Genomic DNA, 22,911 nt, shown 5'->3' on the forward strand with positions numbered 1-22,911 from the left:
CCTGAAACATGAACTTGGCAGACAAATCTTGAAGCAGAGATCTTTCTTTGTTAATTTAAGCTCAAATAAAAACAAAGGCCAGGTGCTCACGCCTGTAATCCCAGCACTTTGGGAGGCCGAGGCAGGCGGATCACCAGGTCAGGAGATCGAGACCATCCTGGCTAACATGGTGAAACCCCGTCTCTACTAAAAATACAAAAAAATTAGCCAGGCGTGGTGGCAGGCGCCTGTAGTCCCAGCTACTCGGGAGGCTGAGGCAGGAGAATGGCGGGAACCCGGGAAGCGGAGCGTGCAGTGAGCCGAGATCCCGCCACTGCACTCCAGGCTGGGTGACAGAGCGAGACTCCATCTCAAAAAAAAAACAAAACAAAAACAAAGAAACAAACAAAAAAAACAAGGGCCAGGCACGGTGGCCCACGCCTGTAATCCCAGGACATTGGGAGGCTGAGGCCAGCAGATCACTTGAGCCCAGGAGCTCAAAACCAGCCTGGGCAACATGGTGAAACCCCATCTCTGCTAAAAATACAAAAATCAGCCGGGCATGGTGGTGCACATCTGTAATCCCAGTTATTGAGGAAACTGAGGCATAAGAGCTGCTTGAGGCCGGGCACAGTGGCTCATGCCTGTAATCCCAGCACTTTGAGAGGCTGAGGCTGGAGGATCACCTGAGGTCGGGAGTTCAAGACCAGCCTCACAAACATGGTGAAACCTCGTCTCTACTGAAAATACAAAAAAAATTAGCTGGATGCAGTGGCACGTGCCTATAGTCCAGCTACTTGGGAGGCTGAGGCTGGAGAATCGCTTGAACATGAGAGGCGGAGGTTGCAGTGAGCCAATATCGCGCCACTGCACTCTAGCCTGTGAGACAGAGCAAGACTCCATCTCAAAAAAAAAAAAAAAAAAAGAACTGCCTGAATCCAGGAGGCAGAGGTTGCAATGCCCTGAGATAGCGCCACTGCACTCCAGCCTGGGTGACAGAGCGAGCTTCTGTCTCAACAACAAAAAAACAAAAAACAAAAACCAACAAGATTCTGCAGTTCTAAAGTATTTTAGATAAATATTTCAGAAAGAATCTAACAAAACCTAGGTTTCAGTTCTCTCCAGAAATCACAAAGATTAAAAGTAAAATAACTGTTCTTATTAATTATTATTAGGAACATTCTAAAACTGGTAAACCTAGCAGTAAAAATAAAATACCAAAATATTTCCCAGTAAAGTGTCCATTTAGGACACAGTGAAGGCAAATTTGGCTTTATCTCTTACTACTATAAGAAATGTATTATTTTATGGCCAGACACGGTGGCTCACACCTGTAATCTCAGCATTTGGGGAGGATGAGGTGGGAGGATTGCTTTAGTCCAGGAGTTCGAGACCAGCCTGGGCAACAAAGCAAGGCCTTCATCTCTTATTAAAAAAATAAATAAAAACAAAACAAAAACAAAAACAAAAAATCAGGAATGTATTATTTTAATGTAAAAAGTAATTCACTTTTTATTTTCAGTCACTGAAGAGGCAAGGTGTTGAACTGAACAATGGATACAGAAGAAGTACAAGGGATGAGTAAAAAAATAATAGTAAAGAAAGCAACCATTCATTCACTCATTTAGATTAAAAAAATAAATAGAGACAAAGTCTCACCACGTTGCCCAGGCTGGTCTCCAACTCCTGACATCCAGCAATTCTCCTGCCTTGGCCTCCCAAAGTGCTGGGAATACAGGTGTGAGCCACCATACCCAGCCAACAATTCTTTAGTTTAAAATGTTAAACTGAATAAAGTCCTTAGTCATCTTTCCCCTAAGATTTTAATTAAATTAATTCAGAAAAAAATTAATTATAGAAACCAAAGCTCTAAGAGATTATGGCTGTCAAAAACAAATCCTTAGTGTCATAGCTCTTTTAAAATTTGTTTAGCAGGCTTTCCGGTTTTTGCCGGAAAGCTCTCTCACAAAAAAAAAAAAACCAAATCCTTAATATGATTTTTTTCTCACAAAGGAAGCAAATCCTGCTCTGCTCACTTCCATAAATATTAATATATTTTCATATCATAAAAACAATTTTGTACTTGTCCCTTCCTTCCTAAGTAGACATATTTCAAGTCTGTTACAGACTATCTATCAGATGCTTTAAATGAAGCAAAATTTAGATGCAACAGTCCTTTCTCATTAGCAAAGGCTCTCTGAAGGGAAAGACAGATTTAGGTTGCATTTTCAATCTTTCTCTTCATTAAATGTGAAAGGAAGATAGAAATAATAGTAATAGCCAAAAAGTGATGCCATTTAAAAATATGCTCTTTAGTTACTTTAAGATTCACAATGTTTTAGAGAAAATCAGAATAGAGACACTGAGCTAAATCACTCCTAAAAAAATTATTTTGGGCCATTTATTATAGATTAACTGAGAGTGGTGGTAGCGTGATGATTGTTGTACAAACTTGTCTTACTTTGGCTTGATTGTCCTCTCCATTCTATTTTCTATCAACTGACCCTTTAAAGATAAAAAGTGATAAAATGCTTACTTGACCTTACATTTAAATGTATTTTAAACCTACTTGACAGATTTAATAGCATGAAAGACTTCAAGCATCTTCTCAACAATAAGCATTCTCAGGTTATCAAAGCGCTGAATGGCTTCACGAACAAACTCCAAGACATCAGCAGCTGCTGCTTCATTGTTGTCACTGAGAAATTCCATTAACTAATAGAAAAAAAAAAGGGAAAACGGAACTAACAATTTTTGAAAAGAAAATTATCTAGGACAAGAAATAAATTAAAAGACTGTAATTCTTTTTTTGTTTTCTAAGAGACAGGGTCTTGCTCTGCTGCCCAGGCTAGAGTATAGTGGCACAATCATAGCTCACTGCAGCCTTGAACTCCTTGGCTCAAGTGATCCTCTGGCAGCCTCAGCCTCCCCGGGAGCTAGGCCTTCAGGCATGACACTATGCCTAGCTAATATTAATTTTTTTGTAGAGACAGGGTCTCCCTATATTGCCCAGGCTGATCTTGAACCCCTGGGCTCAAGTAATCCTCTTGCCTAACCCTCCCAAAGTGCTCGAATTACAGACATGAAGCGCCATGCCTGACTCTTGTAATTCTTAATAATTTTCAAATACACAACAAAATGTAAATTGAGAGACAAGTACTATTACGTAAACAAAGTCACAATGGCTTTTCTGTTTTATGTGCAGCAAAATTTATTTTAAAATTCACTATAAAAGATAAGCTAGAGATCCAAAACTCAAAATAAATAAATGAATTCGATCCTCCTAAATTGTAACTAAAAGTAAAATCATTTTACAGAGAACTCAAGAGCTCAAAGGCAAAAATCAAATTATAGTAACATACCTCACTTATCTGATAGTGACAGCAAAATATTCTAGGTATGTGAATTTTTCCTATAACTGATTCCTTTAAGAGCTAAAGCTATTTAAAATAAATACCTATTTGCCTTACTGAATAATATATACAGAGTGTAATTTTACTTTAGGTAACTGTATCATCAATTAAAATAATATGCAAAGCTATTTTTTTGGTCACTGTTTTTGTTTTTTTGATGAATATGTAAGTGAAAGAAGTCAGTCCTCACCCTTCTGAGTTTAAAGGTAGAGGTAGACATAAAGATCACTTCTTACCATGAGATTTAATGGTTCCAGGCAGCTGAGATTTCTAGAGTTTGTCAAATAACTAGATTTTTTTAAAAAATTGTTTTAGAGAATTTCAAAATTAAAGTCATCAGAATTACATACCACAGGAATAACATTTGCAGCCATATCTGGAAATCGGACAGAACAGGAATGCAATGTTCGCACTAGGAGTTGTCTGTATTTGTCAGTATCTTCATGCTCAGACACATTATTTGTTTTTATCACTTCCTTCTTCAGGACAATAACCAGCTTATAGAATGAAGTAAAAATAAGTGAGAGTTACATCATATTTGGGCCTGATAGCTACAAAGTGCTGTCAGTTTCGTTTTACCTCTTCAACATTCCTAGAAGAGACAAGATCCAGTGCTAACTGCAGAGTTTTCTTTCGTACTTCTAAGTCTGGTGTGCTCAATACTCTTAGGATATCCATAACCAGATCCTAAAAAAGAAGAAAAAATCAAGAATTAACACCAATCTTTCTGGTCACAGGAAAAAAATCTTCACTGCAGAATGGTGGGGTTTATCTATCATCACTTTAATTCTTTAATCAATAACAAAACCACTAGTGGTGGAAGAACTAGATATTTTGGGTCTCCTGATACACTGCAATATGAAATAGCACATGACACATTCAAACTGATAATGTTTACTTTGACTCTGTCAATCTAAAGCTAAAGCTCCAACTTACAGTTTATAGAAAGAACAGAAGTCAAAGGAACAAGCTAAACAACGTAAGAAAGTAGCCATACACATCCAGAAAGAGGGGCATTTTATAGTATTACTGGTCTGGTCTCTTCAACAAATCAGTGTCATAAAAAAAAGATACTGTCCAAAATTAAGAGACTGAAAGGGCATAACCACCAGATATGATACATGGTCACAAAATGGGCAAACTAAACAAAAAGGGCTTTTGGGATAACTAGGAAAATCTACATATAGACTTGGTATTAGATAACATTCATAAATTATTAACAATTTCATTAAATGTGATATTATTTGACTCCATAGGAAAATGTAACATTTAAAAGATGCGCACTTAAAAACAATTTGAAACTGATAAAAAAGTTCTAAGAGTGAACTCCTGTATATCCTTCACCTACATTCACCAGTTAATATCTTCCCACATTTGCTCTTTTCTTTTTTTTTTTGAGACGGAGTCTTGCTCTGTCACCCAGGCTGGAGTGCAGTGGCAAGATCTTGGCTCACTGCAACCTCTGCCTCCTGGGTTCAAGCAATTCTCCTGTCTCAGCCTCCTGAGTAGCTGGGACTACAGCTGCATGCCACCATGTCCAGCTAATTTTTGTATTTTTAATGGAGACAGGGTTTCACCATATTGGTCAGGGTGGTCTCGAACTCCTGACCTCAGGTGATCCACCTGCTTCAGCCTCTCAAAGTGCTGCGATTTTAGGCATGAGCCACCACACCTGGCCCACATTTGCTCTTTAATGCTGATCATTTTAGTGTATCTCTCTCAAGGGTAAGGATAATTTCTTATATAACCACATTATAATTATCAGAGAATTTAACATTGATCAATACTATTAACTAATATACACACCATATTCATATTTCTCAATCTGTCCCAATAATGTCCTTCATAGAAATTTGTTGTTGCTGTTGTTCTGATCCAAGATCAGCACTGCATTTACCTGTCACGGGGTTTTATTTTTATAACCATTATTATTCTCATGGATTAAACAAATATGGTGATAATTTTCTAGAATCAGATCATCTTTTATTCTCAATCAATTGGTATAATAATTTTCCACAAAATGTAAATTATATTCAAATTAAAATGAGTATGTCACTATTGCTAAGAATAGTCAATACAGTACAAACCGAAAAGATAAAAAAAAGATAATACTGATTCACTTTAGAAAAAAATGTTTTTTTTTTTTTTGAGACAGAGTCTCACTCTGTTGCCCAGGCTGGAGTGCAGTGGCACGATCTCAGCTCACTGCAACCTCTGCTTCCTGGGTTCAAGTGATTCTCCTGCCTCAGCCTCCCAAGAAGTTGGGATTACAGGCGCACTTCACCATGCCCAGCTAATTTTTGTTATTTTTAGTATAGACGGGGTTTTACCATGTTGGCCAGGCTGGTCTCAAACTCCTGACCTCAGATGATGTGCCCGCCTCTGCCTCCCAAAGTGCCGGGATTACAGGTGTGAGCCACCACGTCCAGCCATTTTAGAAATATTTTTTGTGGTAAAGGTAATACCCCAAAAGGCTATGATGACTCAATAGTTAACACTTTAGCTGATCAAAATATAAACTGCTCAGTTTTCAAGCATTTAGGTTAACCAAGATGGGCGAAGCTTGAGAATGACCTAAATTTGAAAATATTTTATTTAGGATCTCTCTTTTTCAGAGAGATCTTAACACTTACCTGTAGTACTCGTTCATGAGCAGGATGCTCTTTTAATTCTATCAAGCGATCCAAAACTATGAGTTTTACATTGTTGTCGCTCTCCTTAATAATTAAATCAATGTAACACTGAGCAGCGGCCTACATAAAAAAAGAAATACATTTTAAGAAGTTATTCATCTATCATAAACACAAAATTTAAAAACAAGCATGCGCGCGCACACACACACGCACACACTCCCATGAAGCCAAAATGCACTCATTAATCCCTGTACTAGAGTTCACATATTATATATTTTGTTCTGAGGAATGGGTTCCTCTAGTCCCTTGTTATTTTTCAAACTTACAGGAGATTAGAGGCATTACAAATTAAAAGGATGAAAAAAAGCTGCTACAGGTAGAAATACTTACTAACAGCCAAAATTTAAGGGTCGAAACTAAGGAACAAGCCAGAAAAAAGCAGGAAAAGAATCCCAAGAAGTACATCGATTAAGCATATTTCAGTTTAGAGGCAAAGTCTAACTCATCTGCATTGCAGTGCAGAAACAACAAGAATATAAAGATCACCCAGAGTTGTTAAAATGTTTTAGAATTTATGATAATTATTAATAAGACAAAAAATGTGTAAAGTATTTTAGAATGATGGAATAAAATGTCCATACTGATACAAAGAAAGAAGGAAGGAAAAGAAGGGAGGGAGGGAAGAGAAAGAACAGCTCTTCCTTGCGTAAGAATTCCAATAAATAAATATTGAATGAGAGAAATAGAAAACCACCATTAGAGTACCACAGCAATAATTGTTGTAAGAAAATCCACTGATGGTTGCTAAAATAGGTAGGTGGGAATTTGAGGAACAACAGTATATTTGTATAGTTTCAAAGTATCTCCCCCTGCAACATTTACTGATTACACTAGAAGAAATCATAAAACTGGAAGATCTGGCAGACAGCACCTTCACTGATGAAGGTTAACATCATCAGTAATAAGACATATAGACATCATGTACTCCTTGGTAAGATACACTAAGAAGGACACATCACTTCTGTGGTATTCTTTCCAAAAATGTACAACCTCAATCTGAGAAAACATCAGACAAACCCAAGTTGAGGGATATTTTACAAACAAACCAGCCAGTATTCTTCAAATGTGTCAAGGTCATGAAAAATAATAAATGACTAAGAACTAGCACAGATTGGAGGAGACTACGATATGACCACTGAATACAATATGGGATCCTAGATTAGATCCTGAACAAAAAAAGGACATTGGTGGGAAAACTGATGAAATATGAATAAAGCGTGTAGTTTGGTTAATAGTATTGTTCTAATGTTAATTTTGTAGTTTTGACAATTATACAATGATTATAGAAGATGTGAACATATGAGAAAGGCTGGGTGAAGAATATATAAGAATGTTGTCCTGGTCGGGCATGGTGGCTCACGCCTATAATCCCAGCACTTTGGGAGGTCGAGGCAGGTGGATCACAAGGTCAGGAGATCAAGGCCATTCTGGACAACATGGTGAAACCCTGTCTCTACCAAAAATACAAAAATTAGCTGGGTGTGGTGGCATGTGCCTGTAGTCCCAGCTACTCAGGAGGCTGAGGCAGCAGAATCACTTGAACCTGGGAGGCAGAGGTTGCAGTGAGCCAAGATCCCACCACTATACTCCAGCCTGAGCGACGGAGTGAGACTCCGTCTCAAAAAACAAAAACAAAACAAAACAACAAAAAAGAACTTTGTACTATGTTTGCAATTTTTCTGTAAGTTTAAAATTATTTCAAAATTAAAAATTAAAAAAAGTTCGAGTTTTGGGTAAAGCAGTAAATTCTCCAATTTAAACAATTTGGCTTTTAGAACAGCTCATTCTCTGAATAGATTAGGGGTTGCTGATACAGTCTTGACAGAATAAATTACAGAAAGGTAAATACTCTATTATTGAAAACACTTACTAAAACTTAAAATCTATATGTAACATTTTTCTTTTAATTTTTATTTTCTCAGAGACAGGGTCTCACTCTTTCACCTAGGCTGGAGTAATGATAGCTCACTGCAGTCTTGAACTCCTGGGCTCAAGCTATCCTCATGCCTCAGCCTTCAGAATAGCTGGGACTATAAGCACACACCACTATGCCCAGCTAATTCATATTATTTTTTGTCTTGCTCTGTTGCCTAGGCTGGAGTACAGTGGCACCACGATAGCTCACTGCAACCTCGAACTCCTGGCCTCAAACGATCATCCCACCTTGGCCTCCCAAAGTACTGGGACTCCAGGCACGCACCACCACACCTAGCACCAGCTAATTAAAAAAAAAAAAAAAGGTTCTGTACAGATAGGGTCTCTCTTTGTTGCCCAGGCTGGTCTCTAACTCCTGGTTTTAAGCAATCCTCCCAGCTTGGCCTCCCAAAATGCTGGGATTTTAGGTGTTAGCCTCTGTGCCCAGCCACACACATCACTTTTGACTCCCCAAAAACTTAACTACTAATAACCTACTGTTGGCCAGAAGCCTTACCAATGACACAGTTGATTAAAACATGTTTTGTGGCCAGGTGCGGTGGCTCACACCTGTAATCCCAGCATTCTGGGAAGCCAAGGTTGGCGGATCACTTGAGGTCAGGAGTTCAAAACCAGCCTGGCCAACATGGTGAAACTCCATCTCTACTAAAAATACAAAAAATTAGCTGGGCATAGCAGTGGGCGCCTGTAATCCCAGCTATTCGGGAAGCTGAGGCAGGAGAATTGCTTGAACCCAGGAGGTGGAGGCTGCAGTGAGCCAAGATTGCCTCACTCCAGCCTGGGTGACAAAGCAATACCTTGTGTCAAAACAAAACAAACAAAAACCCATATTTTGTATGTTAGATGTATTATATAATGTATTCTTATAATAAAGTAAGCTAGAAAAAAGAAAATGTTAAGAAAAGTATACGGAAAATATTTACTACTCATTAAGAGGAAGTAGATCATCATAAAGGTCTTCATCCCCAACCTCTTTACATTGAGTAGGCTGAGGAGGAGGAGGAGGAAGAGGAAGAGGGATTAGTCTTGCTGTCTCAGGAGTAGCAGAGGTAGAAAAAAAGTCCATGTATAGTGGACCTGCGCAGTTCGAACCTGTGTTGTCAGAGGTTAACTGTACTGTCATTCTCTGTCTGTATCTATATATATGTGTATGAAAGCAGGAAGGAAGAAAAGAAGGAAGGTTGAACAATATAAGGCATCAAATAATTTTATAAATTTGTAGTTATTCTCTCTGTGCCATGTAACCACATAGTGAATTGAAATGTCACCAAATCATGAGTGCTAAGACAGAAAATCTATCATCTAATCTGGCCCCAAAAGAAATACACAGTACCTTGATTGCAGTTGGTGCACTAGAGAGTGTCACTAATGTCCCAGCAGCTTCATATTTTACGGCAGGGCTGGATGACTGTAATAAGTTATAGATGCAGCGAATAAAACGAGCTCTTTCTGATGGATTAGCATGACAGACCTGGAGAAGAAAACATTAACATTTCAACCGATTTCAGGAACACTTGTTTTCAAATGGAGTTTTTTCATGAATGTCAGCTTATGGGATGCTAGTTTTCTCAATATGAAAGCTAAGAACAGTCTTAGGAGGACATATGAAAATATCAGCCAAAATGGGATGAGACACTATGACACAACATTGGTAATTTCAGAAAGAAGTAAGTTAGAGGCCAACAAAAACACATATAAGAAATGGCTTTACTAGATAGGATGGTGTGAACAAAATAATTTTTACAGCTGTGCACTCATTTATTCATCCCACCACAATTTATATTTTTACTGTTTCGTAAAAGGTTTTCTGATGACTTAAAATATGTGTATGCTACACACAAGTGAAAGAGAAAAAGAAAATGTAAAGTAACAAAAGTAAGGACACATTAACCCAGTACACTAATATGGGTACTGTCACAGGATATTAAATTTAGTCCTAAATGTTTATTCTGGATGTCAAAGGGAAACATGATGGATGATATAAATCTCAATAGCTAATAAAAGGAAAATACCAGTTTTTCAAGCAAGAAAGATAACACATTTTTCCCAAGTACTACTACTTATTATTTGAGACTATATTCAACATTGGAGAGAAAACTAAAAATTTCTATCCCATTCTAAATGCATCCTGATACCTTTACTTGTATAGCAAATATCCCTTATTTTTTCTCTTTTGAAGTCAGTATTCGTAGTAGATTTTCCTAAAATATATATAGTCAAATCTCTATTACATGGACATAACTTAAAAGTTATTTCCTTTTACTATAACATGGACCCTACTAAACAAGTCATTAGATAGCAGGCAACCGCTAATTTTGAGAACCTCAGTGGCATCCTAAACTATACACATGAATTAAAAAGAACTATAGGCTGGAGATGGTGGCTCACGCCTGTAATCTCAGCACTTTGGGAGGCCAAGGTGGGCAGATCACGGGGTCGGGAGTTTGGGACCAGCCTGGCCAACATGGTGAAACCCCATCTCTACTAAAAATACAAAAATTAGCTGGGTACGGTGGCATGCACCTGTAATCCCAGCTACTCAGGAGGCTGAGGCAGGAGAATCGCTTGAGCCCAGGAGGTAGAGGCAGCAGTGAGCTGCGATCGCACCACTGCACTCCAGCCTGAGCAATAGAGTGAGACTCTGCCAAAAACAAACAAACAAAAAAAAAATGTACAGTAAGTCTTGGTTTCATCTTAAATTTCCATTCCAAACTACTGGTACCTTGTGTTAAGAGGAGCCTCTTTCTTACAGAAGCAAGACAGCTATAATCAGTTAGTAATGTCCACCGGTGTTTTGACCATACTATCGTATTTAATAAAGCCATCTGGACCTACGTTTTGTTGGCCTCTAATGGTCTTGTACCTTTTATCAGAACATTAAGATGTAATCAACTCTTTCAAAGGATATATCATAGTAAAGTGTTGCCAATATAGTACTTCATTTAAAAATCCAAAATTCTTAGCTAGTTTTAGATTTCCTGTCAATGGCCTACAACGTCATATTAATGCATTTAAAGTTTTTCTATTCTCTTTTACAAACAGGGAACATAAAAAGTATTTAAGGCTTTTTTGTTTGATTTTAGTGGTCTGATATATGCTCAAGAAAATCTTGAATTTTATTCTAAAGCCTAATTCATAATCTATTCAGTGACTGGGAAGTTCACATGATTTATGTGCAGCTACACTGGCTCAAGCCATGAATTTTTATTGAAATCTTTATGGAGGTTTAGAAAGGATATAAGCAAGTATTCTATTTAGAAAATACAATAAACCAAAAGTAAAAGAAAAAAAGGCTTTAATAGGCTATGCTATAAAATATTTATACTATTAAAATATATTATCCTAGCAATTATTATCCCAGAAAGAAACTATTTAACCCTGTCTTAAACTGCTGGGTTTATTTTACTCATCATAGATTATCATTCTTACCTTATAAATCAGTTCAACAATAACCAACTGCAGAATGTCTCCAAATGTTTGAACTTGATCAATACAAGTACTTAAGTAATCCAAAGCTCGATCCTAAAAAAAAAAAGAATATTCTCCACCTCATTCAACAGAAAGACTTAATTCATCTTAAAAAAATACACACATTACAACTCAATATAAAACAAATGAGGAGATCAGGGCAAAGAGAAACTTGGAAAAAAAATTAAGAATAAAGTTAACATATAAAATATAAGACATAAAGTTAAATATATTTTCTGGAAATGAGCCACAAACCTGGGGTCTGATTTTCTAGCAGCTAAACCAAAGAGGGAAAACACTATGTGTTATGGGATTCAGGGTATCCATACAATCAAAACCAGCTGCTTAGGTATACAGTTATTCCTGTTACTGAGACCTAAAAGAAAAATCTCCTATATGTCCTCATATATTGGACACTGTAATATAGAGAACTACAATGCTGAAAACATTTCTCCAGTAAAAGTATCAATAAATTTTATTGGACTATTTCTGATTATGTCTCTCAATGTAGGTTAACAGCATAATGCCAAAAGCATTGGTCAGTAAAACCAATTACACGAGGACAAAACACTGCTCATATACGCAGCTTTCTCATAATCTTGTTTAGGAAGACAAAATGACAATATCGAATACCACTTCACGTGCCCATTAACATTGCTACTGCCAAAAAAATAATAGTAACAAGTGTTGGCAAGGAAGTGGAGAAAATGGAACCCTTGTGCACGACTAGTGGGAATGTAAAATGGTAGAACTGCTGTGGAAAACAGTATGGCAGTTCCTAAAATAATTAAAAAGAGAATTGCTGTATATTCAGTAATTCCACTTCTGGGTACATACCCAAAATAACAGAAAGCAAAGTCTCAAACAGATACATGTACATCTACATTCGCAATAGCATTATTCCTAATAGCTAAAAGATTGAAGCAACCCAAGTGTCCACCAATGGATGAACAGGTAAACGCAACATAGCATATATTTACAATGGGGTATTATTTAGCCTTAAAAAGGAAAGAAATTCCAACACATGCCGCAACATAAATGAACCTTGAAGATATTAGGCTAAGTAAAATAAGCCAGTCACAAAAGGACAAATACTGCATGATTCCACTTATACGGAATACTTAGTCAAAATCACAGAGACAGCAAGTAGAATGGTGGTTGCCAGGGACTGGGAGGAAGTGGTAATAAGGAGCTATTTTTTAATGGGTACAGAGTTTCAGTTTTGCAAGACAAAAAAAGTTATTGAAGATGGAAGATAGTGATGGTTCTACATTATAAATGTATTTAAAATCACTGAACACTTAAAAATGGTTAAGATGGTAAATTTTTTTGTTATGTGTATGTTACCACAATTTTAAATAACTGGGGGACAATCCATTAAAGGAAGATCTGGGGGACAAAAGTAACAGTATCTAGATTTCAGAGGACTGGAAGGCCTCTATATTTTTCAGACTTCATGCATATTATTTCCCATATTTTGGTGATAAATACTGGCTAGAAAATTTCAAGATTAGATGGCATCAAGGTGTACAGAGTAATTGCTAACCAAAAGTAGATCCATGTACTTTAACCACCAGCAGAGCAGGATGTACAGTTGGCACCCATGTATGAAAGTTGAAGAACCTAAAAGGATACACATCTACACTGAAGGCCACCCTATTTCCACAGGCATGGCTAAGGATGTACCTATGCAAAGCTACTATTTTTCTCTACTAAACAATTTTAGATCTATACCAACATAGGAAAGAACAGCCATAATAATTTTAATTTTTAAAAACTGTAAGGTGGCTGCTCTAAAATGCCTCTTCAATGTTTAATTGAAAAAAAGAATGTATACATATACAATATTTTAGAGAAAGGTTAAAAAAATGTATTTTTCTACAAGCCTAAAAATATCAAAATACACAAACCACATGAACTATAAACAAAATTACTGACTAAAAACATGATTAAGTCTATGTAATACTTTTAATTCTCACTTAAATACAGTAATAAAAGTATTTTTTAAAAAGTACTTCACCTGATCTGCATGAATTAGCATCATAAATGCATTCCTTTTGCAACTTGCATCCTTCTCATTCACCAGAAAATCATGTATCAGTTCAGGAGCATCAGGTATAAGATGTTCAAAATTTCTTTAAATAAAACAGGTAACATCCATATTTAATAAAAGCCTACTTTACTATTTTAGTAACTCTCTGGACAATACCAAAATTAAATTTAATTTAATCGAACTTTACAACATAAATGATTCTTTTGCTTTTTTTTTTTGGGAGACAGAGTCTCACTCTGTTGCCTGGGCTGGAGTGCAGTGGTGCAATCTCAGCCCACTGCTGCCTCCACCTCCAGGGTTGAAGCGATTCTCCTGCCTCAGCCTCCCGAGTAGCTGCGATTATAGGTGCCCACCACTACACCCAGCTAATTTTTTGTATTTTTAGTAGAGATGGGGTTTCACCATGTTGGCCAGGCTGGTCTCGAACTTCTGACCTCATGATTTGCCCACCTTGGCCTCCCAAAGTGCTGGGATTACAGGTGTGAGCCACCGTGCCCAGCCAAAGCTAGAGTGCAGTGGAGCGATCTCGGCTCACTGCAACCTCCGCCTCCTAGGTCAAGTGATTCTCCTGCCTCAGCCTCCTATCTGGGACTACAGGCACGTGCCACCATGCCAGGCTAATTTTTGTTATTTTTTTAGTAGAGACAGCATTTTGCCATGTTGGCCAGGTTTGTCTCATACTCCTGACCTCAAGTGATCCACCCACCTCGGCTTCCCAAAGTGCTGGGATTACAGACGTGAGCCACCACGCCCGGCCTGCTTTTTGAAACTTCAAATCAATTAGAACTGGGAGAAGGAGCTGGACGCAGTGGCTCATGCCTGTAATCTCAGCACTTTGGGAGGCCCAGGTGGGCGGATCACCTGAGGTTGGGAATTTGAGACCAGCCTGACCAATATGGAGAAACTCCGTCTCTACTAAAAACACAAAATTAGCCGGGCGTGGTGGTGCATGCCTGTAATCCCAGCTACTTGGGAGGCTGAGGCAGGAGAATCGCTTGAACCTGGGAGGTGGAGGTTGCAGTAAGCTAAGATCGCGCCATTGCACTCAAGCCTGGGTGACAGGAACGAAACTCTGTCTCAAAAAAAAAAGGAACTGGTAGAAGGAAACACAAAATTTTACCTTCATCTATTAAATTATCAAATTATACGTTTTCTAGTTCAATACAGAAAAAGCTGACTTATTTAACACACCATCTGTTAACTAATGTCTCTAATAACTGTTGTGCATACATTTTAAGCATATCAATATATTAAGAATTACATTAAGAGGAAAAAAATAGTCCCTTGAATTTTATTAGTTGTGTACTATTTACTTACTGACTTGCCTCTTCTTTTGGAAATTTAAATATTAGTACAGAGAAGAGTGAACACTAGCTTAATAAAATCCATCACCTTGCTTCAACAATTATTAATTCATAGCTAGTTTTGTTTCATCTATATCCTTGCCAAATTTCCCTCTTGCCATATTATTCTGAAGCAAATCACAGGCAATGTAACCTTTCTTCTGTAAATATATTGGTAGGTTTCTCTAAAATCAAGGACTCTTTACTTGTAAAACTAATTATTCATCATCATACCTCACAAAATTAATAATTTCTTAATATCAAGACATAGTGTTCAAATTTCCAATTGTCCTATAAATGGCCTAATTTTTCTATGTGCACTATAGTTTAAATTCTGAAATTTGTGTAGTCTGTATGGTAACATTAAAGGAACTCACCCTACATTATTATTATTATTATTATTATTATTTTTTTTTTTTTTTTTTTTTGAGATGGAGTTTCGCTTTTGTTGCCCAGGCTAGAGTGCAATGGCGCAATCTGGGCTCATGGCAACCTCTGCCTCCCAGGTTCGAGCAATTCTTCTGCTTCAGCCTCCCGAGTAGCTAGGACTACAGGCATGTGCCACCACGTCCAGCTAATTTTGTATTTTTAGTAGAGACAGGGTTTCTCCATGTTGGTCAGGCTGGTCTCAAACTCCCGACCTCAGGTGATCGGCCCGCCTCGGCCTCCCAAAATGCTGGGATTACAGGCATGAGCCACCACACCTGGCTCACCTACATTATTAACCAGAATACCACTTTCCTTAATGGATAAAATCTAATAGTAAGATAACTATGAAATTATATCTTAACCAACAAATCTACTAAAGTACAAAGATGCTTATAAAAATTACATTGTAGTCCTTAATAAACTGATACCTGTGACTATAAAAACTGAGCATTCTACCTTCATCTAACTGGTTCCTTAAATTGGTTTAAAAATCCAAAATCTCAGCCGGGCATGGTAGCCCGCGCCTACAATCCCAGCACTTTGGGAGGCCAAGGCGAGTGGAACACTTGAGGTCAGGAGTTCCAGACCAGCCTGGCCAACATGGTGAAACCCCATCTCTACTAAAAATATAAAAATTGGCTGGGCGTGGTGGTGGGTGCCTGTAATCCCAGCTACTTGGGAGGCTGAGGCAGGAGAATCACTTGAACCCGGGAGGCGGAGGTTGTTGTGAGCCAAGATCGTGCCACTGTGCCCCAGCCTGGGCAACGAGAGTGGAACTCCATCTCAAAACAAAAGAAAAAAAAAATAAAAATTCAAAATCTTCAGCTTTCTAAGAATTGGAATCAGTTATAACTGTAGCCCTTCTCATTTAAAAAGTTCCTTCCTCAAAGCTTCTGACAGTAAAAAGACCGACATTCCACAAAACGAATTCTAAAACAAGGTCCAAAGTTAAAAGCCTATAGAGGCTAAGCAAGTGAACATATAAAGTGGCTTGGAGTAATACGGTTGAGAATGACAGGCACTGTCATAAACTGTAAAGTATATAACTTATATAAAGGGGGTTACTGTTATACAAGTTCAGCAGAATGTTGTCATGTGGAAGCTAGGGCCAGCGCTGCCAGATCTTTTGACTTTTCAATGTTCATAATAAAAAATACAGTGCTGGACATACAAAACATATCTCCAAGCTATATTCAGTCTGCAAGCAACCACTTTGGAACCACTAGTCTAAAAGACGAAACAGTACTCACAGAATGAAGCCAAAGCAGTATCTTTATTTACCTATAGATGGTATAGATGGCTAAAACAGCGTTTCTTCTAACATAGCTGTGTCGATGCTCCAAACATGCACGAATAGCTGGCATTAAAGGTTCCAGCAATTCTGCTTCTTTCAATTTGCAAAGAAAACGAAGAGTAGATCCTCGAATAAATTCATTAGGATGTTGAAGATCCTGATAGAAAAATTAAAATATGAAATGCTGAGTTTCAGCTTTTTACAAAAAGAAAATTTTAATGCAAAACTTTCCAATGGAAAAAAAAATACGTTTGAGAAAAAAGACCTAGATTACCAGAGAATTTCCATTATATTCTTGTTGACTGAAGCAATTTTTACCTATCTCATCAATGTCTTACATGTGTCACTGTTTTTTAATTAATATATACACATAAAATGCATAGAAAATGTCTGAAAAGAATGACAATAAAACTTTTAAAAATAACTCTTTATAATTCCAAATCTCTACAACTTACATCTTATCAAAGACTCAATTTTAACAATTAAAACACAGCCCATTCTACCAATTTTACATTTAAATTCAAAGCAATATTCAGAAATAATTATGATTTGGTTTACCTTTCTGTATGCATCACACACAAGGATCATCTCATGTAAAAGTCTCCCATCTGGAGTTGTTTTAGGAACAATTTCCCAAAATACCAGAAGTAATTTCTTGATAGTGTGATCCTGAAGAGGTAGCACAAAACGAATGATGGTCATCAGAAGTCCAGGAAGCTTTTCACCATTCAGAATCATAATGATTACTTTCTTCAAAGCTTCAGTCTTTGACTTTACGTCTCCTTTTTCTGAATCAAAAATTAAAGAAAAAAAAAAGCACAATTATTTCAAAAGAAAATTCATCACATAAATTTAAAAGCAATTAACAAAATAAAATGTACCTTCTTACTTCAGTATCAGCAATGATAATAAAAGTACAAACCCAAGCGACAAGAGTTCTCCACCTGGTTCTCCATCAAATAAGCTGTCTTTGCTCAAGTCATTTATCTCTGGAAATCAGACTCTTTATATATAATATGAAGGCACTGGATTAGATTTCTGGTTCCTAACCAATTGAGTTAATGTAGACTCCATGAATCTACAGTCATACCAAGTAAACATGTGTTTCAAAACACATATAGCTATTTTTCAAAATGTAAATACATACTATTAATTGCTTTTGAATTCAAAACAGCTTTTAGCTATTTGTGTGCATTTTAACAAAGTTAAAACTACTATTATGGGAGGATAAATATGTAACTTTTTTAACATTAGAAAGAGAAACGTCATACTCAAAAAGGCTGAAAACTAAAGTAGTGGATTATTTCTAAAATCTCATCATAGTTCTGCAGGCAGGCTGTAAAACTTTGGAATCTTTCTTAAGATATCATCTGGAAAACTGGGAGGTAATTCAAATGTTCTAGATTAGTAGTCATTATTTAGAATTAAGGATGACACATTTAAGATAAAATGCTAGTTTACTGTTATTTAGCCTAAAAACTCTGCAATATAAAGTATTTTATGCAAAACTATCTATAATTTCACACCATTATCATTGCATACTGAAGAATTTATAGTACTAAAAATCTTCTGGATCCAAAACTCACAGGCAGAGAAGTATGTAGTAGCACACTGTACTACAACTGTTTATATCATCAAAATAAAAGAACTATCTTGGGAAGGGGAGAACAGAGTAATCACAAGTCTTCAATAATCTTAGGGCCATTACGAGGAAAAGAACTACAACTAATGGGTAGTAGTTACCGGGAACCAGATTTGGGCCTAAATATGAGAAATACATTTGTAATGATTAGAGCTAAGCGGCTATTAAACAGAGTTCTGAGGGTCAGATGCGGTGGCTCATCTGGCCCACAGAACTCTTCATTTAATAGCCACTTAAAATTTTTGTATTTTTACTAGAGATGGGGTTTCACCATATTGGCCACGCCGGTCTCAAACTCCTGATGTCAGGTGATCCACCTGCCTCAGCTTCCCAAAGTGCTGAGATTACAGGCGTGAGCCACCGTGCCCAGTCTCAACTCTTCTTAATGGCAAAAATATACATTAAACTGGAGAGTATGTATTTATTTATTGGTTTGAGGAAGGTAGTTAAGGCAGCTTCAATTAAGACTAGGGCACTGTTCCAACTAAGGGCAGATTTTGTTCTTTACCTTCCTAGCTATAACCTTAAGTATCCTGAGGATCTAATAATGAAAATTTTTAAATTATGAGGAAAAAAACACTAATGAATGTATTCACTATTTTGCATTCAACTATCCTACATGAATATGAAAAAAGGGAAATATATGTGGCTTATGTATATAATGACATCATTTTAAATGTCATAAAACTGGGTTTCTTTTCCCTTCTCTAAAAATAGACCTCAACAGAAACCTAGTATTAAGTAGCCTAAAATCAGGAGGTATTCCATTACTGCTGATTAAGAAGTGGGAACAGGCAAGTAAAATATTAAGTTTCTTTTCAAACTGCAAACTATCTTCTAAAAGATACTTTCTATATTTGAAGCATAATTTTCACTCTGCTCTGTTTAAACAATATTTATCAGTTTAAGTTGTATTTATTTTTAGCAGTTCAATTAAACAAGAATCATTACTTTGGAAAGCATATTAATTATAAATTTTTTTTCTTGACAGAATCACTCACAAAAAGGAGACACAGTATACATTTTTAAAATTCAGAAATATGATAAATCTAGTAAAGTTCCAGGACACAAAATCAACATACAAAGATCAGTAGCATTTCTATATGCCAACACTGAACAATCTGAAAAAGAAATTTAAGAAGTAATCTAATCCCATTTACAACACCCACAAATAAAATTAGATACCTAGGAATAAATTTAACCAAAGAAATGAAAGATTTCTACAATGAAAACTATAAATACTGATGAAAGAAATTGAAGAGAACATCAACAAATGGAAAGATATTCCATGATCATGGATTAGAAGAATCAGTATTGTTAAAATGTCCATACCACCCAAAGCAATCTAGATTCAATGCAATTCCTATCAAAATACCAATGACATTCTTCACAGAAATAGAAAAAAAAATTCTAAAATTTATATGGAACACAAAAGACCCAGAATAGCCAAAGCTATCCTGAGCAAAAAGAACAAAACTGAAGGAATCACATTACTTGACATCAAATTATCCTACATAGCTACAGTAACCAAAACAGCATGGTACTGGCATAAAAACAGACACACAGACCCATGGAAAATAATAGAACCCAGAAACAAATCCATACACCTACAGTGAACTCATTTTGACAAAGGCGCCAAGAACATACAACGGAGAAAAGATAGTCCCTTCAATAAATGGTGCTTGGAAAACTACATGCAGAAGAATGAAACTTGTCCCCCGTCTCTCAACTTATACAAAAATAAAATCAAAATGGATTAAAGGCTTAAATCTAAGACTTTAAACTATGAAACTACTACAAGAAAATATTGGGAAAAATCTCCAGGATGCTGGTCTGGCCAAAACTTTCTTCAATAATACCCCACAGGCAAAGGCAACCAAAGCAAAAACGGACAAATGGGATCACATCAAGTTAAAAAGCTTCCGCACAGCAAAGGAAACAATCGACATATGTGATGAGACAACCCACAGAATGGGAGAAAATATGTACAAACTACCCATCTGACAAGGGATTAATAACCAGATATGTAAGGAGCTCAAACTCTATCGGAAAAAAAAAAATCTCATAATCTGATTTAAAAATGGGCAAAAGATTTGAACAGACATTTCACAAAGACATACAACTGGCAAACAGGCATATGAAAAGGTGCTCAACATCACTGATCATCAGATAAATGCATATCAAAACTACAATGAGAAATCATCTCACCCCAGTTAAAATGGCTTTTATCCAAAAGACAAGCAAAAACAAATGCTGGAGAGGATGTGGAGAAAAGGGAACCCTCGTACACTGTTGGTGGGAATGTAAACTAGTACAATCACTATGGAGAACAGTTTGGAGGGTCCTCAAAAAACTAAAAATAGAGCTACCATACAATTCAGCAATCCGACTACTGGGTATATATCCAAAAGAAAGGAAATGAGCACATCAAAGAGGTATCTGGACTCCTATGTTTGTTGCAGCACTGTTTACAACAGTCAAAACTTGAAAGCAACCTAAGTGTCCACCAACAGATAAATGTATAAAGAAAATGTGGTACATATACACAATGGAGTACTATTCAGCCATAAAAAAAGAATGAGATCCTGTCATTTGCAACAATATGGATGGAACTGGAGGTCATTATGTTACGTGAAATAAGTCAGGTACAGAAAGACAAACTTCACATGTTCTCACTTATTTGTGGAAGCTAAAAATCAAAACAAACTCATAGAGTAAAAGGATGGTTATCAGAGGTGGGAAGGTAGTGGGAGGGAGGTGGAGATGGTTAATAGGTACAAAAAAAAAGAAAAAATGAGTTAGACCCGATATTTGATAGCACACAGGGTAACTACAGTCAATAATAATTTAATTAGACATTTAAAAATAACTAAAAGTGTAACTGGATCGTTTGTCACACAGAAGACAAATGCTTGAAGGGACGGACACTCCATTTTTCCATGATGTGATTATTATGCATTGCATGCCCGTATCAAAGCATTTCATGTACCCCATAAATATATACGTCTACTGTACACCCACAAAAATTAAACATTAAAAAAAATTCAGAAATATAGTTGTTTTCTTGTTTGCAAAAATGCTTAAAAAATGAAAAGGTAAACTTTTCTGGAAAATACATGTTTATTCCAGTGTTGACCTAATTGTTTGGGTGGGTAATCCAAAGAACAAAGTTCTTTTGGTTTTACAAGCTAAGTAACATGAAGTTAAGTGCACGATGGAATTAAGATAGTCCAATACACATCCTCAACCTGTTGCCTAGAGAAAATAATCAGCTACATTAAGTATAATATATTGAAGTCCACAAAAATTATGACATTTTGAGGAATATCTAAACTATTACAATTTCTTTAGGTTTACTAAGATAAACTGAGATGTTCTATTTCAAACAACCAATATTTAAAGAAGTTCACATTTTTAATAAAAGGTCTATTGAAGAGATCCTAGAAAAACTTCAGACAAAAATTAAGCATTTCTAATTATAAAGGAATATGAAATATGACTTTTTTATTTTCATTTTTTCTTTTTTCATTTCATTCTCAAAATAATACAAAGTTTACCTAGATCATTTTTTAAGCTAATTTCAGATGGTGGTTCTGAATCCATTGGCACGTTAATTAACGTGTAGCACACGTTCTCAGCTGCCGTCATGGTTTCTGGTTATATTATAATCAATTCTTGACACAAGATTTAAGGATGCCAGAAAGTCTAGAAAAATAAACACAGATATATCATTACAAATTTAAAAAAAACCCCACAAACCAGTACCTATAGTGACCTTTTAAAGTATTAGAAAGGGCAGGTCAATCTATATCGTGTTCCCATAAAAATAAAATCTAGTAAAAACCACACTGTTAGCTCCGGCATAAGGTATATTATCTACTCCCTCATCGCATCCTGGTCCAGTGTTTGAGAACGCTGTACAGCCGAATGAAGGCCCACAGAACAGTGACAGTCCCTCCCAGCCGCACCCCACAATGTTATGGAACATATGGTTTTTACACAACACACAATCTGCATGCTCAAGTTAAGAGACCTTGTGCCTGAATACTCTGCCAAAACCCTAAAGCGCTTTATCGCGGTCCTTGGTGGGTTCCGACTCTATGTCCGCGGGTCCCTTCATCAGCGCGCTGCATTCCCACCTCGCCCTACCCGCTTCCTCCTCCCCTTCCTCCAGCAAAGCAGCTCTGGGCCTGAAAGGGTAAGTCTAGGGGTCTTGGGAGGGAAAAGACCCCTGGCCAATACAAAGGACGGGATGGAGCGTCCAACCCGGAGCTTCCTAGCCCTCCACCCCCACCCCCACCCCCACCCCCACCCGGTCCCCTCTGCCAGGCCCAGACGCAAGCGGCCTAGTCGCTCCCCTTCCGCATCTTCCAGCTAGAGAGCCAGTTCTTCCGACTCTGCCTGACCCACCACGCCTCCGGGACTGGGGGCTTGTGGCCCACTACCAGGCTCCGAGGAGCAGTGGTTTGGTGTAGCCGCAGATCCGTCTACCCCGGCTCCGACCCGCAGCAGCGGCGGCGGCTCCAGAGTCCTTGGCTGACGTGGAAGGGGGTGGGGTAACGAGCGAAGCCACAGCCACCTAGCACCTACGGCGACTCAGAGAGGACATGCTTTCTTTGTGCAGCGCTTGCGCGCTGCAAATATATCCTATTTTCTTCCTCT

The 22,911-nt window shown here is 37.2% G+C and overlaps 1 protein-coding gene and 1 non-coding gene across 3 annotated transcripts in view; one reads left to right on the forward strand and one right to left on the reverse strand.

The window, feature by feature from the left end:
- COPB1 (coatomer protein complex subunit beta 1) overlaps nt 1-22,911 on the reverse strand; it is a 43,010-nt gene extending 20,099 nt beyond the window's left edge. Inside the window, exons 1-11 of one of the 2 annotated variants that reach the window (XM_003254974.4) lie at nt 22,660-22,911; nt 21,807-21,954; nt 17,166-17,395; nt 16,595-16,764; nt 13,509-13,623; nt 11,450-11,542; nt 9,354-9,491; nt 6,026-6,145; nt 3,972-4,079; nt 3,743-3,889; nt 2,549-2,694 (exon numbers count right to left, since the gene is read on the reverse strand). In XM_003254974.4, coding sequence (XP_003255022.1) covers nt 2,549-2,694; nt 3,743-3,889; nt 3,972-4,079; nt 6,026-6,145; nt 9,354-9,491; nt 11,450-11,542; nt 13,509-13,623; nt 16,595-16,764; nt 17,166-17,395; nt 21,807-21,897 — 1,358 coding nt within the window. In that variant the 5' untranslated portion in view covers nt 21,898-21,954; nt 22,660-22,911. The remainder of the gene's footprint in view (nt 1-2,548; nt 2,695-3,742; nt 3,890-3,971; nt 4,080-6,025; nt 6,146-9,353; nt 9,492-11,449; nt 11,543-13,508; nt 13,624-16,594; nt 16,765-17,165; nt 17,396-21,806; nt 21,955-22,659) is intronic. The other variant, XM_003254975.4, reaches the window with a different exon arrangement.
- On the forward strand, nt 1,881-1,942 carry LOC115830524. The gene has a single exon (XR_004026075.1). It is a non-coding gene; the product is annotated as a U7 small nuclear RNA (small nuclear RNA).

This window comes from Nomascus leucogenys, chromosome 15 (genome assembly GCF_006542625.1).
Source record: "Nomascus leucogenys isolate Asia chromosome 15, Asia_NLE_v1, whole genome shotgun sequence".
Taxonomy (NCBI): Eukaryota; Metazoa; Chordata; class Mammalia; order Primates; family Hylobatidae; genus Nomascus; species Nomascus leucogenys.